At 42.8% G+C, this 18,466-nt stretch overlaps 1 protein-coding gene across 7 annotated transcripts in view; it reads right to left on the bottom strand.

Moving 5' to 3' along the window:
• dgkza (diacylglycerol kinase, zeta a) overlaps window positions 1-18,466 on the bottom strand; it is a 656,642-nt gene that overhangs the window by 36,802 nt on the left and 601,374 nt on the right. For all 7 annotated transcript variants that reach the window (XM_068045966.1, XM_068045967.1, XM_068045963.1 and 4 more), the window contains 3 exons: window positions 8,500-8,543; window positions 4,882-5,002; window positions 4,097-4,133 (listed from right to left, as the gene is read on the bottom strand). In XM_068045966.1, the coding sequence (XP_067902067.1) occupies window positions 4,097-4,133; window positions 4,882-5,002; window positions 8,500-8,543 (202 nt within the window). The remainder of the gene's footprint in view (window positions 1-4,096; window positions 4,134-4,881; window positions 5,003-8,499; window positions 8,544-18,466) is intronic.

Below are 18,466 nucleotides of genomic sequence, written 5' to 3'. Positions count from 1 at the left end.
TGAACCGCTGCAGTCCTTGGGGTGAAGGTACACCCACAATGCTGTTGGGAAGGGAGTTCCAGGATTTTGACCCAGCGACATTGAAGGAATGATGATATAGTTCCAAGTCAGGATTGTGTGTGGCTTGGAGGGGAACTTGCAGGTGATGGTGTTCCCATTCATCTGCTGCCCTTGTCCTTCTAGGTGGTTGAGGTCGTGGGTTTGGAAGGTGCTGTTGAAGGAGCCTTGGAGAGTTGCTGCAATACATCTTGTAGATGGTACACACTGCTGCCACTGCGCATCGGTGTTCAATGGGGTGCCATCAAGCGGGCTGCTTTGTTCTGGATGGTGTCGAGCTTCTCGAGTGTTGTTGGAGCTGCACCCATCCAGGCAAATGGAGAGTATTCCATCTCGCCTGACTTGTGCCTTGGTGGACAGGCATTGAGGAGTCAGGAGGTGAGTTACTCATCGCAGAATTCCCAGCCTCTGACCTGCTGTAGTAGCCCCAGTACTTATGTGGCTGGTCCAGTTCATTTTCTGGTCAATGGTAACCCCCAGATGTTGATTACAGGGGAATTCAGCGATGGTAATGCCATTGAACATTAAAGGGAGATGGATAGATTCTCTCTTGTTTAAGATGGTCATTGCCTGGCACTAGTATGGCATGAATATTACTTGCCACTTATCAGCCCAAGCCTGGATGTTGCTTAGGTGTTGCTGCATATGGATATAGGCTGTTTCATTTTCTGAGGCGTCGTGAATGGTGCTAAACATTGTGCAATCAGCAGCAGAAAATCTCCGCTTCTGACCTTCTGATGGAGAGGAGGTCATTGATGAAGTAGCTGAAGATGGTTGGGCCGAGGACACTACCCTGCAGTGATGTCCTGGGACACAGACAACCACAACCATCTTCCTTTGTGCTACATATGACCCCAATCACCCCTGATTCCTATCGACTTCAGTTTTGCTAGGGTTCCTTGATGCCATACTCGGTCAAATGCTGCCTTGATGTCAAGGGCAGTCACGCTCACCTCACCTCTTGAGTTCAGCACTTTTGTCCATCTTTGGACAAAGGCTGTAATGAGGTCAGGAGCTGAGTGCCCCTGAGTATCGCTGAGCAGGTTATTGCTGAGCAAATGCCACTTGATAGCACTGTCGATGACCCCTTCCATCACTTTACTGAATACCGAGAGTAGACTGATAGGGCGGTAATTGGCTGGGTTGGATTTGTCCTGTTTCTTATGCCCAGGACATACTTGGGCTACTTTCCACACTGCCGGATAGATGCCAGTGTTGTAGCTGTACTGGAACAGCTCGGCTAGGGGTGCAGCTAGTTCTGGAGCACAGGCTTCAGTACTATTGCTGGAATATTGTCAGGGCCCACAGCCTTTGCTGTAAGCAGCACCTTCAGCCGTTTCTTGATTTCACATGGAGTGAATTGGATTAGTTGAAGATTACCATCTGTGATGCTGGGGACCTCAGGAGGAGGCCAAGATGGATCATCCACTTGGGACTTCTGATCGAAAATGGATGCAAATACTTCAGTCTTGTCTTTTGCACTGATGTGCTGGGCTCCCCCATCGTTGAGGATGGGGATATTTGTGGAGCCTCCTCCTCGTGTCAGTTGTTTAATTGTCCATCAACGTTCATGATTGGATGTGGCAGGAGTGCAGAGCTTAGATCAGATCCGATGTTTGTGGGATCACTTAGCCCTGTCGATCACATGCTGTTTCCACTGTTTGGCATGCAGGTAGTCCTGTGTTGTAGCTTCACCAGGCTGACACCTAATTTTTAGGTGTGCCTGGTGCTGCCCCTGGCATGTCCTGCTGCACTCTTCTTTGAACCAGGGTTGAGTTGCTAGATCTGTTCAAAATCTATCTCATTTAGCACAGTGCCACACAACATAATGCTGGGTATTCTCAACTGAAGACGGGACTTTGTCTCCACAAGGACTGTGCGGTGGTCACTCTTTCCAATACTGTCATGGACAGATGCAACCGTGACAGGTAGATTGGTGAGGACAAGATCAAATAGGTTTTTCCCTCTCGTTGGTTCCCTCAACACTTGCCGCAGACCCAGTCTGGCAGTTATGTCCTTTAGGACTCAGCCAGCACGGTCAGTAGTGGTGCTACCAAGCCACTCTTGGTGATGGACATTGAAGTCCCCCACCCAGAGTACATTCTGTGCCCTTGCCACCCTCAGCGCTTCTTCCAATTGGTGTTCAACATGGAGAAGCACTGATTCATTAGCCAAGGGGGAGCAGTGGGTGGTAATCAGCAGAAGGTTTCCTTGCCCGTGTTTGACCTGATGCAATGAGACTTCATGGGGTCCGGAGTCACTGTTGAGGACTCGCAGGGCAACACCCTCCTGACTGTACATCACTGTGACATCACCTCTGGTGGGTCTGTCCTGCTGGTGGGACATTGTCTGCAAGGTATGATTCCATGACTATGACTATGTCAGGCTGTTGCTTGACTAGCTCTCCTAATTTTGACACAAGCCCCCAGATGGAGGACTTTGCAGGGCTGACATGGCTGAGCGTTCCATTGTCGGTTCCAGTGCCGAGGTCGATGCCGGGTGGTCCGTCTGGTTTCATTCCTTTTCTTACACTTTGCAACAGTTTAATATAATTGAGTGGCTTGCTAGGCCATTTCAGAGGGCATTTAAGAGTCAACCACATTGCTGTGGGTCTGGAGTCACTGATAGGACAGCAGATGTTTTTTTTACAACAATTGGCAATGGTTTCATGGTCACTATTATTAACTGAATTCAAATTTAACCATCTGCTGTGGTGGTATTCGAACCCAGGTCTCCAGAGCATTAGCCTAGGCATCTGGATTATTAGTTCAGTGAAATTACCACGACGCCACTACCTCCCCTGCATGAGGCTGAACCTGCAATCATATCCTCTCCCCTGTAGAAGAAAGTGCACAGACCATCACAGACAGGGGCAGCGTCATGATCGTGGCTACTGGCAGCACTGGAGGAGATGTCATGCAGGATTTCTTCATAACTTTTCCTCTTTATCCCTTCTTGGTTTGATCTCACCCTACATATTCTGCATGAAAAACTGTAGCTGATTTAGCAGCCACTCATCTCTCACAGTTTTCCTTTCACACTGAAGATTAACCCTCGTCCCCCTCTTTCATTTTAGGTGCTGAAAATTTCAACTCCTCTGTGCCACTTTAGGAGGAGGAGGCTAGTCTTCCTGAAGATGCAGCATCACTTGATCTGACCCTAAGAGCCACCAGAGACGGGCACCATGTATAATTTAGAAGGTAGGCTAGAAGGGTCTTTACAATAACTTAGTAAAATGTCCCAAGGTGCTTCACAGGAGTGTAATCAAGCAGAATTTGACACCGAGCAATGTAAGGATATGTTTGGACAGATGATCCTCGGTCACAGAGGTATGTTTAAAGGTGTATTTTAAAGGAGGAGAAATTGGAAGAGGCGGAGAGGTTTGGGCGGGGGGAGGAATTCCAGAGCTTAGGACCGACCAATGGTGGGGTGAAAGAAATCAGTGATGCCTAATCCACCCCAAGTGTGCAGAAATTATTGCAGGGGACGGGATGTCAAGGCAGAAAAGGGAGAAAAAACCCCCCACCTCGAACAACAATTAACCTCTATAGTGTGGATGAATTCTTTAAATAATGCTACTGCAGGATCCTTGTTGCATGAATTGCTGAGGGAGTTTATCACCTGGTGAGTCAGGTGCTGGGGTAGCTCAGCTTCACAAAAGGGCCTACAATGAGCATAGGTCTTTATTTAAATATTGTGAGCATTTTTAATACATGCCTTGAATGCCTACGTAGGAGCCCAATCCAATAAGGCAGCTGCTGCAACTCCAGCATGAGCCTAGTCAACTGCCAGATTGAACCCTTAGGCATGTTCAAATTACTAGGCCTGTATCTCTACCTGCCCTAACCAACTGCAGCATATATTGTTTGGGAGAGATGGTAGAAGCACTGTGTCCTACTATTTATTGTGGAATGTCCATTACTGCCTCAAACCGAGTTCTTAAACACCAGCATTTACTCACAAATATAACAAGCAATTAATTTCAACACCAAGATTAAAGGCTCTCCTGTCGTGCAGAAAACGAAGTGTTCAAACTTACTTCTCCTTCTCTGTTAAGTCCAGTATCTCTGGAGAGGCTGGGGGAGGGGGTGAGAAGAGAGAAAAAATTAAATATCACTAGATGCTCTCATGAACGCTGCTCAATAGAAAGATCAGTTCCATCCCTCTATACATCCGTTTGTGGAGCCTCATCAGGCAACCGAGCATCACATTGAGTACTGAGTCCAGATACTCTTCTTTTAATGATACCTCTCAGCCTCTTAGAAATTCAATGTGGAGAACACTTACAGCAAAAAAATAATATTTTAGGAAGCAGCACACAAGAAATTTGAGACATGACTTATGGTAAGTGTATTATGTTGGGAGGAAGAAGTGACATTAGACCTATGGTTCCCAAAGTTCTCCACCACTGGTGTTTTCCTCGCCTCATATCTGTGCCTGCTGCCAACTAATTGATCGCTCTGATTATTCAACAATTCCGTATCTTTGTATTATGTGACTACCAGGGTGGTAGAAGGATTATGGTAGAAGGTATATGGATCATAGTCTTTTTTCATCCAGCAATTCCTATGTTCATGTTCATTTGTTTTTCATGATGCATGGTTCCCAAGTGCATTGTGAAGCTGACAGGTGTCAAATGAACCATCCATGTTTCTGCCAAGTGGTTAAGGAAAGAATGAAACATGCTTAATATAAGCTGATGGGGGATTAACTCGGATAGCTAAAATAAAATTAACTGATGGTGAGAATATGACATTTACAATTGGCAGCAGCGGGGGTGGGAGGGCTTTGCAAAGGTTAGCTTGCAGTTGGTTAGCCTCTTACCATTGTCAAGGATGTACTTCACAATCTCTTTGCTTCCCACAGTGACAGCATGATATAGTAGGGTCCGGCCCTCAGAATCTCGCACCATTAGATCAGCGGCTGATTTCTGCAACTCCCGTAACTGTAAAAATAAAAAATACATACAATGTGGGTTAGACATTCTATACAATGTAAAGGCGCTCAGTCCATTGGAACAAAATGGACCTTCATACAATGGAATTTTATACAACAACAGAGAACAGGAAAGAGTTTAGTTCAGTGGCATTTACACAGTCCATCTATGGATTCCTTGCTGCATAAACCTATATTTTTCTAAATATTGTGAATTTAAAACATGACTCTAATGTGAAGAGATCCTCACAGGTGAACCCTTTTTTAGTTATTGATAACTGTTCCCTTTTCTGCTAAAATTCTCACGGTCACCAGTCTCAGTCTCTTCCATTTGCCTGTTTTTGGGTGTGATCCTGTGACTCTTCCCAAATGACGAGTTTCGAAGTTTTTCCCCACGGTATGTCGCTAGGTTATACTTGACCTTCATTCCCTTCCTCTTTCACTCGCCAGTCATTTCAGTGCTCGGCATGATATTCTGCAGTTCTGCATTCCCAAGCGCATGGCCAGGTCAATGGAGGTGCTTCTGATCCTCAAGATGGCTCACGGACACCTAATTTTGCTCTTTCTGTGACTATTCCTGCTCGACACTTTTATCTGACCAGTTGACCTTGAATAGTTCGTGAAGACATTTGAGGAGCAGTCTCTCATGATACAGTATTTGCAGCATTGCGACACACCCATGAATCACATTTTAGGAAACTTCAGGCATGCAGTCCACAATTTAGTGTTCATTAATTATAATAGGTAAAACATTGTGCGTTGTGCATCCAAGACGCACTGCCAGTGAGTGCGGAGATCACTGTATTGCTCAATCACCCCTCTAACGTGAAAACTGTCCAGATTCTTCTCCATAGCCTTTATCGTTGGCCGTAATATAGACACAGTCAGTTGCACTGCTGCCTCTTCCCCACACAAGCCCCATCCTTGAGAACATAATCTAGCCTGACACTTCAATGCAGTACTGATGGAATGCTGTAAAATCTGCAATACTGAGATGTTAAACAAAGGTCTCGTCTGCCTGTTCCAGTGGTTTAGGTAGATGTTAAAGATCCCATAGCATGATCTGAAGAAGAGCGGAGGGGTTTCAGCCAGTGTCCTGGCCAACATTCTTCCTTCAGCCAACACTACCAGATTAATTCATTTTATTGCTGTTTGAGGAATCTTCTTCTGTGCAAAATGATAACAGCAGTCGTTTCATTTCAAAACATTTTAGGCAAAGCATTTGTCGAGCAACATGATAAAGCACTTATGTTTATGGAAGTCTGTCTTTCTTTATAAAACGGAGGTGATCCAGTGAGAGTTTTAGCAGAAAAGGGAACAATTGTCAATAACTAAAAAAAAATTCACCCGTGAGGATCTCTTCACATTAGAGTCATGTTTTAAATTCACTATATTTAGAAAAATATAAATTTATGCACCAAGAGTACAAAGATGAGAAAAAGAAAGGAACTGCATTTATATAGTGCCTTTCACAACTGCAGGACCTCCCAATACATTTTATAGTCAATGAAGCATTTTTGATGTGGAGGTACTGCTGTAATGTAGAATTGGAGAAGGCCATTCACTCCGATTAGCTTATCTCTCCATAGAAACCTACAGTTTCTCTCCTCATAGCAATTAACTGCCTCTTAAATGATTCCAGAGTTTTTACCTCTACAAGCTTCTCAAAAGATATTAAGTGTTTCCTGACTGCAGTCCTGATCTTGCCTTTTACCAGTTTGTATTCAGGACCACTAATTCACTATTTGTGGTTTACCTTGAAATACTGCTCCAACTTAACCTTTTCTATTCCACGAATGTCCTTTTGCAAGCTTCCCTTTAATTCACCTAAATGTGTAAATGCAAGTCTGTGGGCAGCACAGTGGCGCAGTGGTTAGCACCACAGCCTCACAGCTCCAGCGACCCGGGTTCAATTCTGGGTACTGCCTGTGTGGAGTTTGCAAGTTCTCCCTGTGTTTGCGTGGGTTTCCTCCGGGTGCTCCGGTTTCCTCCCACATGCCAAAGACTTGCAGGTTGATAGGTAAATTGGCCATTAGCAATTGCCCCTAGTGTAGGTAGGTGGTAGGGAAATATAGGGACAGGTGGGGATGTGGTAGGAATATGGGATTAGTATAAATGGGTGGTTGATGGTCGGCACAGACTCGGTGGGCCGAAGGGCCTGTTTCAGTGCTGTATCTCTAAAACTAAAACTATTCAAATAGGAACATTTTCCCTGATGTGCTTTCTAACTTTCCCAGCACACTTACAACAGGCTACCTGCCCCACCTACCCCAGACTTTGTTGTTTTGCTCTGCAGTGTTACAAATGTGAAAGGAAATTAAATTTTGTGAAAAAAAAAATCACATTTTTACACAGCAAAGGGTTAGATGACGTAGGGCGGGAGGAGAATCGTGTGGACCATGAACATCGACACAGATCAGTTGGGCCGAATGGTTTGTTTCTGTGCTGTAAATTCTATGTTAAAAACAAGTAATCGTGTTTTCTTCTAAATGGAAGAGTTAAAAGAAAATAGCATTGATGTAATTGTCACATTTTCAAGGAGAGTTTTTAAATAATGATAATTATGTGCTCATTAGTCTTTGTGATATGTAAATGAGAACATTTAAGAATTGCTACTGCCATTTTCTGAGTTTGAGCCATCTCCCAGTCAGAAAGATATGCGGGAGCTTTCTTACTCTCCTCCCTCGGAACACTTAACAAGCTGGGAGTGTCCACAACAGTACAAACTGTGCCTGGTCTGCTGAAAGGTAGTGACTCTATGGATCAAATTACTCTTTCTTCTCCCCTATACTTTGTTAGAATGACTTGCAATTAAAGAACATACTTGTTCGCACAAAAAAATTGTTTCCAAATATTACAAATGGAGAATAATAAATGAATCTCAGCCTTGACATCCGTTGTGATTTTAAAGTTGTGTTTTGTTAGGGGGCTGAAAGTGTTACAGGCAATGCTAGAGGCGCCATTGTGCCTTGCCAAAATCAATTGGTAGGTTAATTTAATCGCAGGAGTCAAACAGATGTTTTCACGTAAAGCCACAAAGAACTGCTGTTTGTAAAGTACAGCACTACCTTGAAGTTCCATCTGAGCATTCTGAATTGCTCTCCACTGGGCAGCAGGTAACCCATCGCTGTAACGTCGTCCTAACCTACAACCTTCCAAGATGTCTGTGTTCCTCTAATTCTGGCTGCTTGAAAATCCTTGATTTTCATCGCCCACCATTGGTGGCAATGCCTTCGGCTGCCTAGGGCCTTAAACTTTGGAATTCCCTCTCTAATACTTCTCCTCCTCTCCCTCCTCCTTTAAGATGCTTTTTAAAATCTATGTCTTTGACTAAGCTCTTGGTCACATGTTCTAATGTTTGGCAAATTCTGTCTGATAATGCACCTGTGAAGCTACTGCAATCATTGTTGTTTTGATCAGCCATACTGTTAAACTCATTAACCAGCAGTGATGCTTCATGGTTATAAAACACAAAAGTTTTTTTGTTAAATAGAGGATGATACTGACCCACTGCAAGTCGTTGTTCTTTACTGCACGAAGAAGGTTCTCATCTGCAGAAAAAGAAACAAATGTTGTCACTGTAACAATGAAGCTACTGAATTCTGCAAGAGAAAATAAAACAAGTGTATCCTTCATAAAAAAATAGCCCCCTGAAATTCTGCTGAGATTCTACTGATCTCCTACCATAAACCCCAGAAAAATGGCAGAAACATTCATTTTCAGCCACTCACACCATTTCTTCAGGGGTTCATGCCACATTGTGGGGGAAGGTCAGTATAACCCACACAGAATTTTAGGCCCTCCTCTTTTTCTGAGCCAATCGCTTAGTTTTCTGAACTCCAAGTGTCTTACAATAGGGACATTTCCCAATTCTTAAAAACCATTTGAATGTTATTGAAATACTAAAACATTTCTACTCATAATGTTCTGAATGTTTTGATAGTATGACAATATAGTGCTCCTTACAGTACCTAGGGACTAACAGTAAAAGTAAAACAGGAAGATTGAAGAGGGTAAGTGAAGGAAAGGGTCAGAGTAAAAATGAGAAGGATAAGTTAAGAAAAGGAATCAGGGAAGGGAGAGAGTGAAGGATGCAGGTCAGAGTGAAAGAGAGGAGGAGAGTGAATGAGAGAGGGGTCAGAGGCAAAGGGGCAGTGTGAAATAGAGAGCGCTGAGATTAAATGAAAGGGTCAAAGGGAGATGCAGAGTATGGAAGAGAACATGAAAGAGTGGAAGAGAGACGCAGAAATTGAAGGAAAAGATCAGTGAGAGAATGAAGGGTGTAGGGGCAGAGAGAGGAGACACAATGAAAGGGGGGCAGGGGTCAATGGTGTAGAGACAGTGAAAGAGGATATATTCTGATCTAATGCCAAAGATGAAATGAATATCAATGTGTAATTTATCATTGATCAGTTAGAGGTCCATGCATTAACATGAATTACATCTTAATAAAAGTGTGTGTCTTTTGACAATCTGTGATGCAAAGGCATGTGACGGCACTCTCAGCTACAATATTAGCAGTTAGTGAGCGGCTGCAATGGAAAATACAAACTCAAAAGGCAAAATGGAAAAGGGGGAGCCAAGTGACAAACAGAATGGAATACTGGGCACTATAAACATTACACTAAAACCTTTGTTTCAAACATCTCCCCCAGCACCATAAGGGTTTGAAATTCCACTGTGTGCTATTTTTAGTATATTGGGCAAAACATTTTCATGAAATTCCTATTTTAACAGCCATTAATCTGCTTAAAACAGCTTGTTTAAAATAACTTGCCATTTTAAACAGACTAACAATTTTGTTAAAATAGTGCACACAAAGATTTACTTGTCAACATTAAAATCATGTGCTACAAATTAGCACATGTATAGATTTCAACCTATCTGAGTTTGAATGGCAATCATTATCATACAACCTAGAACACTAAACAGCATTGTATACAGAAGCCTAGATTTTTGCTGGAGTTACAATATCCTATTTAAAAAGAATGGGTTATCAGTGACATTAAATAATATTGATTGAAAAATCTCCACTTGTACTGTGTGTGGCTGCGATATGCTTCCAGACATACACTATTGCTGCGTTACAGGCTGAAATGTTCTCTTAGATACTTGCTATTGTGATATTACAGGATACAACATGCTCCCAGACACATGTTATTGCTTTGTTACAGCTGTAATGCACTTCCAGCACATGCTATTGATATGTTACCGGCTGTATTATTGCTGTATTATAGTCTGTAAGCCCTTCCCATTCATACATTACCTATGTGTGCATTCTGTAGACTTAATCTTGGCTGACGGCAATGTGCAGTTGTGTAGGGTTCACCTTTACAGCAATTTTACCAAGTTCAACAGCCTGAGCTTGGAATGATAGAATGGTTACAGCACAGGAGGCTATTCGACCCATCACGTCCATGCCGGCTCTCTGCAAGAGCAACTCAGCTAGTCCCAATCCCCCACTTTTTACCTGTAGCCCTGCAAATGTTTTCTCTTCACCTGGTTATTCAATACCCTTTTGAAAGCCATACTAAACCTGCCTCCACCACACACTCTGGTAAGTACGTTCCAGATCCTAACCACTTGCTGAGTAAAAAAGTTTTTCCTCAGGTCACCTTTGAGCTTTTTGCAATTCATCTTAAATCGGTGTCCTCTGGTTCTCGACCCTTCTGCCAATGGGAATGGCTTCTCCCTATCTAGTCTGATTTTGAATACCTGCATCAAATCTCCTCTCACCCTTCTCTTCTCTAATGAGAACAGCCCCAGCTTCTCCAATCTATCCACATAACTGAAGTCCTCTAATGCCTTCACATCCTTTACTAAAGCGTGCTGCCCAGAATTGGACACAATACTCCAGTTGTTTTATAAATGTTTTATAAAGCTTCACCATAACCTTACTTTTGTACTCTATGCCTCTATTTACAAAGCCCAGGATCCCATATGCCATTTAAGCCACTATCTCACCCTGCCTGGCCACTTTCAACCACTTGTGCACATATACCCCCAGTTCCCTGTCCCTGCACAACCTTTAGAATTGTATCCTTTATTTTATATTGCTTTTCCTCATGCTTTCTACCAAAATATACCACTTCATGCTCCTCTGCATTGAATTTAATCTGCCACGTGTCTGCCCATTCATCAAGCATGTCTATGTTTTCTTGAAGTCTATCACCATCCTCCACACAGTTAACAATACATCCAAAACTTAAACTACCAGGGCTGTGGGGAGCGGGGGGGGGGGGGGGGGGGGGGGGGGTGGAAAGGGGAGGGTTTGCGTAAAGGAAAATTTAGAAATCCAAAGAGAGAGCTCTGGGCATCGGAGCAGGACAGTGATGTGGGTAACTCCCAACAGAATGGGACAGGAAGGGACAGAGAGTTTAACAAAAATTGTACATTGGCAAATAAGGTAATTGCAGGGAATAGACGTAAAAAATGAAATTGAAGTTCCTTTATCTGAATGCACGAAGCATCTGTAATAAGATAGCTGGACTAGTGGCACGAATAGAGGTAAATGATGTAGATCTAATCGCTATTACTGAGATATGGTTATAAGGAGATCAAGGTTGGGAAATAAATATTCCAGGGTACACAATATTTTGGACAGACAGACAGAATGGCAAAGGAGGAGGAGTAGGCCTGATAGTAAAGGATGGCATAAGGACATTAATAAGAAGGGAGCTGGCCTCAGAAGATCATGAAGTAGAATCAGTTTGGGTGGAAGTTAGGAATAGCAGGTGTCAGAAAACACTGGTGGGAGTAGTTTACAGGTCCCCTAACAATGGTTATATTATTGGACAGAACATTAAATGGGAAATTAGTGGAGCATGTAAAAAAGGTAATGTAATAATCTTGGGGGACTTTAATCTGCATATAGACTAGGACATTCAAATTGGCAACAGTGGTTCCAGAAGATGAAATTGTAGAATTCTTTTGTGACAATTTCTTGGAGCAATATGTTGTAGAACGGACTAGGGATAAAGCTATCTTAAATCTCATATTGTGTAATGAAGCAGGGTTAATAAGCAATGTCATAGTAAAAGATCCACTGGGAAATAGTGATCATAATACCACTGAAGTTCATGTTAAGTTTGAAAGTGACACATTTCAGTCACAAACAAGAATCTTAAACAAAGCCAATTACAAAGGTATGGTGGGAGACGAGGTAGAGAGAAAACAGGGAACTACAGGCCAGTTAACCTAACATCAGTTGTTGGGAAGATGCCAGAAACTATTATTAAAGCGGTCTTAACATTGTAATATGCTTTTCCAAGTGCAATTAGAATAGGTCAGCATGGTTTTACTAAGGGGAGATTCTGTTTGACAAATTTATTAGAGTTTTTTGAAGATGTAACTAGTAGGGCAGATAAAGGGAAACCAGTAGATGTAGTATACCTGGGTTTTCAAAAGACATTTGATAAGGTGCCACATAAAAGGTTAATAGGCAAGATAAGGGCTCATGGTGTTGGCAGTAATATATAAGCATACATAGAGGATTGGTTAACAGACAGGAAGCAGAGTGGGCATAAATGGGGTATTTTCAAGTTGGCACGCAGTGAATAGTGGGGTGCCACAAGGATCAGTGCTGGGGCCTCAACTATTTACACTCTAGATTAATGAATTGGATGAAGAGACAGAGAGTAATGTTTCTAAGTTTGCTGATGATACAAAGCTCGGTGGACAGGTAAGCCGCGGGGAGGATGTAGAGAGGCTGCAAACAGATACAGACAGGTTAAGTGAGTGGGCAACAAGATGGCAAATGGAGTATAATGTAGGGAAGTGTGAAGTTGTTCACTTTGGGCATAAAAATAGAAAAGCAGAATATTTTTTAAAAGGTGTGAAACTGGTAAGTGTTGATGCTCAGAGAGACTTGGGAGTACTCATACAAGGAATACACAAAGTTAATATGCAGGTGCAACAGGCTATTATGAAGGCAAATGGAATGTTGTCCTTTATTGCAAGGGGATTGGAGTACAGGAATTAAGAAGTCTTACTAAAATTTTACAGGGCTTTTGTGAGATCACATCTGGAATACTGTGTGCCGTTTTGGTCTCCTTAGTTAAGAAAGGATATGCTTGCACTGGAGACAGTGCAGCGAAGATTTATTAAATTGGTCCCTGGGATGAGTGGGTTGTCCTAGGAGAGTCTGAGTAAATTGGGTCTATATTCTTTGGAGCTTAGAAGAATGAGAAGTGATCTAATTGAGACGTACAAGATTCTGAAAGGGCTTGTTAGGGTGGAAGCTGAGAGATTGTTCCCACTGGTCAGGGAATCTAGAACACGGGGACACAGTCTCAGGATAAGGGGTCAATCATTCAGGACTGAGATGAGGAGAAATTATTACACTCAAAGGGTTGTGTATCTTTGGAATTCTCTACCCCAGAGGGTTGTGGATGCTCCATCATTGAATACATTTAAGGCTGGGATAGATAGATTTTTGGTCTTGCAGGGAATAAAGGGCTATGGGGAGCGGGCAGGAAAGTGGAATTGAAACCCAAGATCAGCAATGATCATATTGAATGGCAGAGCAGGCTCGGTGGGCCATATTGTCTACTTCTGCTCCTATTTCTTGTGTTCTTGTGTCCTTGTGTCATCTGCAAATTTTGAAATTGTGCTCTGCACACCCAAGTCTGGGTCATTAATATATATCAAGAAAAGCAGTGGTCCTAGTACCGATCGCTGGGGAACCCACTATATACCTTCCTCCAGTCCAAAAAAAAACCCAAACATTCACCACTACTCTCTGTTTCCTGTCACTCAGCCAACTTCGTATCCATGCTGCCCCTTTTATTCCATGGACTCTAGCTTTGCTGACAAGCCTGTTATGTGTCACTTTAACAAACACACAGCATGTAGTAGAATGGGCCCAATGCAGCCAGACCTTGATCAAGTTAAGACATTCCCAAATAATTGTGGTTTTCAGTTATGCAGACAGCTCATTTTCCTAGGTGTAAGAAAGAATCCAAACAACTGAAATTTGTTTTTAAAATTAGAGCTTAGAGCTTGCTGGCAATTTGCTGTTAATCGAGGAGACATTTAGATGCAACAAGCTACACCTGTGAAACTCAGTGAGCCAAATCTACACAGTTTAAAAATCACTTCAAAGTAGGACACGAGCCAAAATAAACAAAGATGGAAATAAGGCAGTTCTCCTTATCTTGGATTTATTTCAGGTTGCTTTCAAACTTATCACAATTCGCCATTTGGGGTAATTGCAGACAGGACACATTTTTTTAAAGAGGGGATTACAACAGAAAACAGACCCGTGCTGCTTAACCATTTGTGTACTAAAAGAGATCATCTGGTCATTCGTTACCTCATTGCTGTTTGGGGAACCTTGCTGTGTGTAAATTGGCTGCTGCATTTTCTATGTTAGAACAGTGACTACAGTTCAAAAGTACTTCATTGGCTGTAAAGTACCTCGAGAGACCTTGATATCGTGAAAGGCACTATGTAAATGCAAGTTCTTTACTGAATTTCCCAGCCCAAGGCACCAACATTATTTGAAGAGGAAACACTGGGTGAATGGCTGTTGGGAAAGCAAAGCCACTCTATACATTGGATAGCAGCTCTTTTCTGTAGTTCAGCTGCCACCTTCAAGTAAAACGTGCTCTCAAGTTTGGCACATACAATGAGTGCGAACAAAACAATAACAAATTGCCGAAGCTCTCTGGGCAGCTTTTTCTGCCTCAGTAGCCTATTCACATTTTATTTTACAACAGTAACAACTTATATTTACATAGTCCTTTTAATGTAATAAAACGTCCCAAGGGGCTTCACAGGTGCATTAGGAAACAATATATGACACCGAACCACCAAAGGAGATATTAGGTCAGATGGCCAAAAGCTTGGTCAAAAAAGTAGGTTCTAAGGAGTGTCTCAAAGGAGGAAAATGAGATAGAGAGGCGTGGGGAGGGAATTCCAGAGCTTGGGACCAAGGCAACTGAAGGCACGGCCATCAATTTGTGGAGAAATTAAATCGGGGCCAGAAGTAGAGGAGCGCAAATATTTTGAAGGATTGTGGGGCTGGAGGAGATTACAGAGATAGGGAGGGATGAGGCATTGGTGCGATTTGAAAACAAGGATGAGACTTTTAAAATCAAGACGTTTCTTGATGGGAGCCATTGTAGGTCAGAGAACACAGGGGTGATAGGTGAACGGGAGTTGGCAGCAGAGATTTGGATGACTTCAAGTTTACGGAGGGTAGAATGTGGGAGACCAGCCAGGAATGCGTTAGAATAGTCAAGTCTAGAGGTAACAAAGGCATGGATGAGGGTTTCAGCAGCAGATAGGCAAAGTCAGGCAATGTTACGGAGGTGGAAATAGTAATGGTGTGAATATATACAACTACTATACATTAGGGCACAGTTGTAGAACAGTCTAACATCGTCTCATGACCAGCATCAGAAGTGCCTTTATAAAAACATGGGTCCTGGTAAAACATATAGAACCAGAACTGCCCACAGTCCATTCACTATGTCAAGTTCTACAAAGTCTGCTCAACATTGAATCTTCAGCAGTAGAATCCATGAAAAGATTAGTTCTCCTGGACTTCTGCCCCATCTTTCATCTCTCATTCAAATTAGGTAAAGTGACTCCCATGGGAAAATACAGTGTGGCTGACTCTCTGAGCTGCTGGCACAGGCAAACTTCTGTCACAGGCCAGCTCAACACCAAGGCTTAAAAGTGGCTGGGAAATGCTTACACCTGCCTGCTTCAGGATGTGAACAAGAAATTCAATGCTTTGACCTATGGACTCAAGAATGCATGCAGTCCAGCACTGGGCTAGATCGAAAACTGACTTCATGCATGAATCATTTGTGCTGTCCTTTTCTGTACTTCATGTCAAAGGAACACATTGGTGGAGCTGTGAGTTAGCACAGTCAGCACCCTCAGAAGAGGGGACCAGACTTTTCGGATAAGTCTCCAAAACATATCTCGTTAATGATCTGTAGATGTTCAATTTTAAATCCTTTGAGATCCACGAACTTAAAATTGTCCTTAGAGGCATATAACAGGTATGATAATCCAACTGAGCATCGTCTTATCTGTTGACACATTTCTAATTTTGGTCTTGTGTTTCAAATCTTGGAGATAAGCAAATAAAATAAATATCACAGATGTCACGGGCTGAAGCTGTACTTATTGGTTACAAAGGAGGTTGTTAACATTAGTGGCAGAAGCTATGAACTTGAAAGGGAAAAGATTTCTACCAAAAAATAGACTGAGTAAAAAAACATATTGCATTCAAGGGTACAACAGGCTCAGGGTTTGGCTGATGTCAGATATTTCCCTCTGGTGCTTCACTGCCAAGGTTACGACATAAACCAAACTCCTGGAACACATTATAGCTTTGTTACACAGACAGACAGATGTTAAATCTCTGTCTGAGAGATACAGAACCTTTTATGTGATAGTGTTGGTCCTCTGTTCATTTATGTACCTCTGTAAAATGGTGCATTATTATGCAGTTACATAGCTCTATAAAAAGAGATCTCTGATAATTTTATGCACAATTTACATCTAAATGATGTAAAATGGCTTTGATTAATAGGTCTGAATCTGAACAATTCTGTATCTCAGAACCATGAAACCGCATCAATTCCCAAGTTTTAAAATTTAAATCTAATTCTCAACAGAATAGCATGGGTTGGCCTTCCCCCTTTTCTGTTTTCGGCCACAATGGGCTGAATTTTACCAGCCCCTCGATGCCGTGGGTCGCGGCGGTGGGGGCCGGTAAAATTCTGCGGGAAGAAGCCGGCCTCGACCCCCAACATTGAGAAGAGCCTGCTTCATATTACTGGCTGCGAGGGCACCTTGGTGCAGCCCGCTCCTCCCACCACCCTCCCGCCGCCTGGTGGTGGCCCTTCATCTGCATATTTAATTAACATTAATGATATTTAAATAAACTTACCTGCAGGCGGCGGCACTCCCACGCCGAATTTACGGCCGCTGTTCGTGCTTCGCGAACTCCATATGGAGTTCCGAGGTGAGAACCTGGTGGGGAGGGGGAGCAATAAAATTTTCAGGGCGGGAGGGGTGGGGAAATCAGCTTCTGTTGGATGTGAGGATGGTGAGAAGGGGTTGAACGGCAAAAGTTAGGTCGGCGGGGAAAGTTCGGGGATGGAAAAATGGCAAGTGTTGGTCATATTGGGCTTTGAAATGACCATTGGTGGGGGGTTGGGGAAGGGCCTCCACATTTTTATTATTTGTTAATAAAATATTCCAATTAATGTAGCTTTAAAAATTAAAATTAATTGTAAGGGCTTAAAACCCTTAAAAAATGTTGCCAGTGCCTACGTGGTGGTGCTAGACGCTGTTGCCGAGGATGTGGCGGCCGCCCCCTCTAATATCGCGGGGGCTCAGGGACGGCGCATTCACGCGGGATGCATGCCACCATCAGAGTGTGCCGCTGCGAAATGCAGCGCACTCGTAAAATTTAGTCCAATTTTATTTTTTTCTGCTCAAGTATCAGCGAAATCCTACTGGGCTCAAATTTCCTTAAATGGTCTGAAATTCATACACCAGTTTCTGTGGTACCAGAGCATTAACCCACAAAGTGGATCAAAGCACCTCATCCACAGTAAGAACAGGAACAATATTAGTGACAACAGGCGGGGGCAGGGACAAAAAGAATGACAAAGGATTGGAGGAAGCTGAATGGGCCGGATCTGGATGGAGTGAGACAGCTCGTGGAACATGGTGCACTGTGTTAGTTAACGCCTTTTATCCTGCACTCTTCAGTTCAAAAAATGTTTGCGCCATAACTTGAGATTTAAGCATTGAGAAAGAAACAGATGAACGATGGAGGAGGAAGAGGAATCTGAGTCAAATCAGGTATAGAAAGAGAAATAAAGGGAGGGAAGTAAAAATTGGATTGAGAGAGAGAGAGAGAGGGAGGGAGAGAGAGAAAAGAGACAGAAAGGTGGCAAGACTGAGATTGGGGACATGTTCTGAGGTCATGGGGCAAGGAAGAATCTTAGCTGTGAACCCTTTCTGCGCTCGATGACACAATGCGTTTGATGTAACATTGTCATCCCATTGCCCTAAACAAACCTACTTAATGGAGTTGTCAAAACCAAAAGCCACTGTGGAACAATGAACTCCATTGTGTACAGTATGTAAGTAGGGACAGCTCTAGTGCAAGCTGTCCAATCTCAATGACTCTGCTTATGGTTAAGTGACTCAATACCACCCTCAGAAAGTTTCAGAAATGCAGTGTGTGTATGGGGCAATCATTGGGTGGGGATTGTATATCTAAAGTAGCGCACCTGTATGCCAACAGCTGTCTACTTGGAAGTTTTTTGTTTTTAAGTGAGATTTGATCTTATTGAAGTAAATCTTAAAGGACAGCTGATTGCTGGAGCAAGTATAATGAATGGGAAATTCTTGCCCCTGATCATCCCAGATATTTATCTAAAATGTATATATATATATTATATATATAAAAAAACATACAAATTCCGGCTCAGGTTGC

The sequence above is a fragment of the Heterodontus francisci genome, chromosome 14, assembly GCF_036365525.1.
Source record: "Heterodontus francisci isolate sHetFra1 chromosome 14, sHetFra1.hap1, whole genome shotgun sequence".
In the NCBI taxonomy this organism is placed as follows: Eukaryota; Metazoa; Chordata; class Chondrichthyes; order Heterodontiformes; family Heterodontidae; genus Heterodontus; species Heterodontus francisci.
The sequence above is the reverse complement of the archived record's forward strand: the minus strand, read 5'-3'. Positions and strand labels throughout refer to the sequence as shown.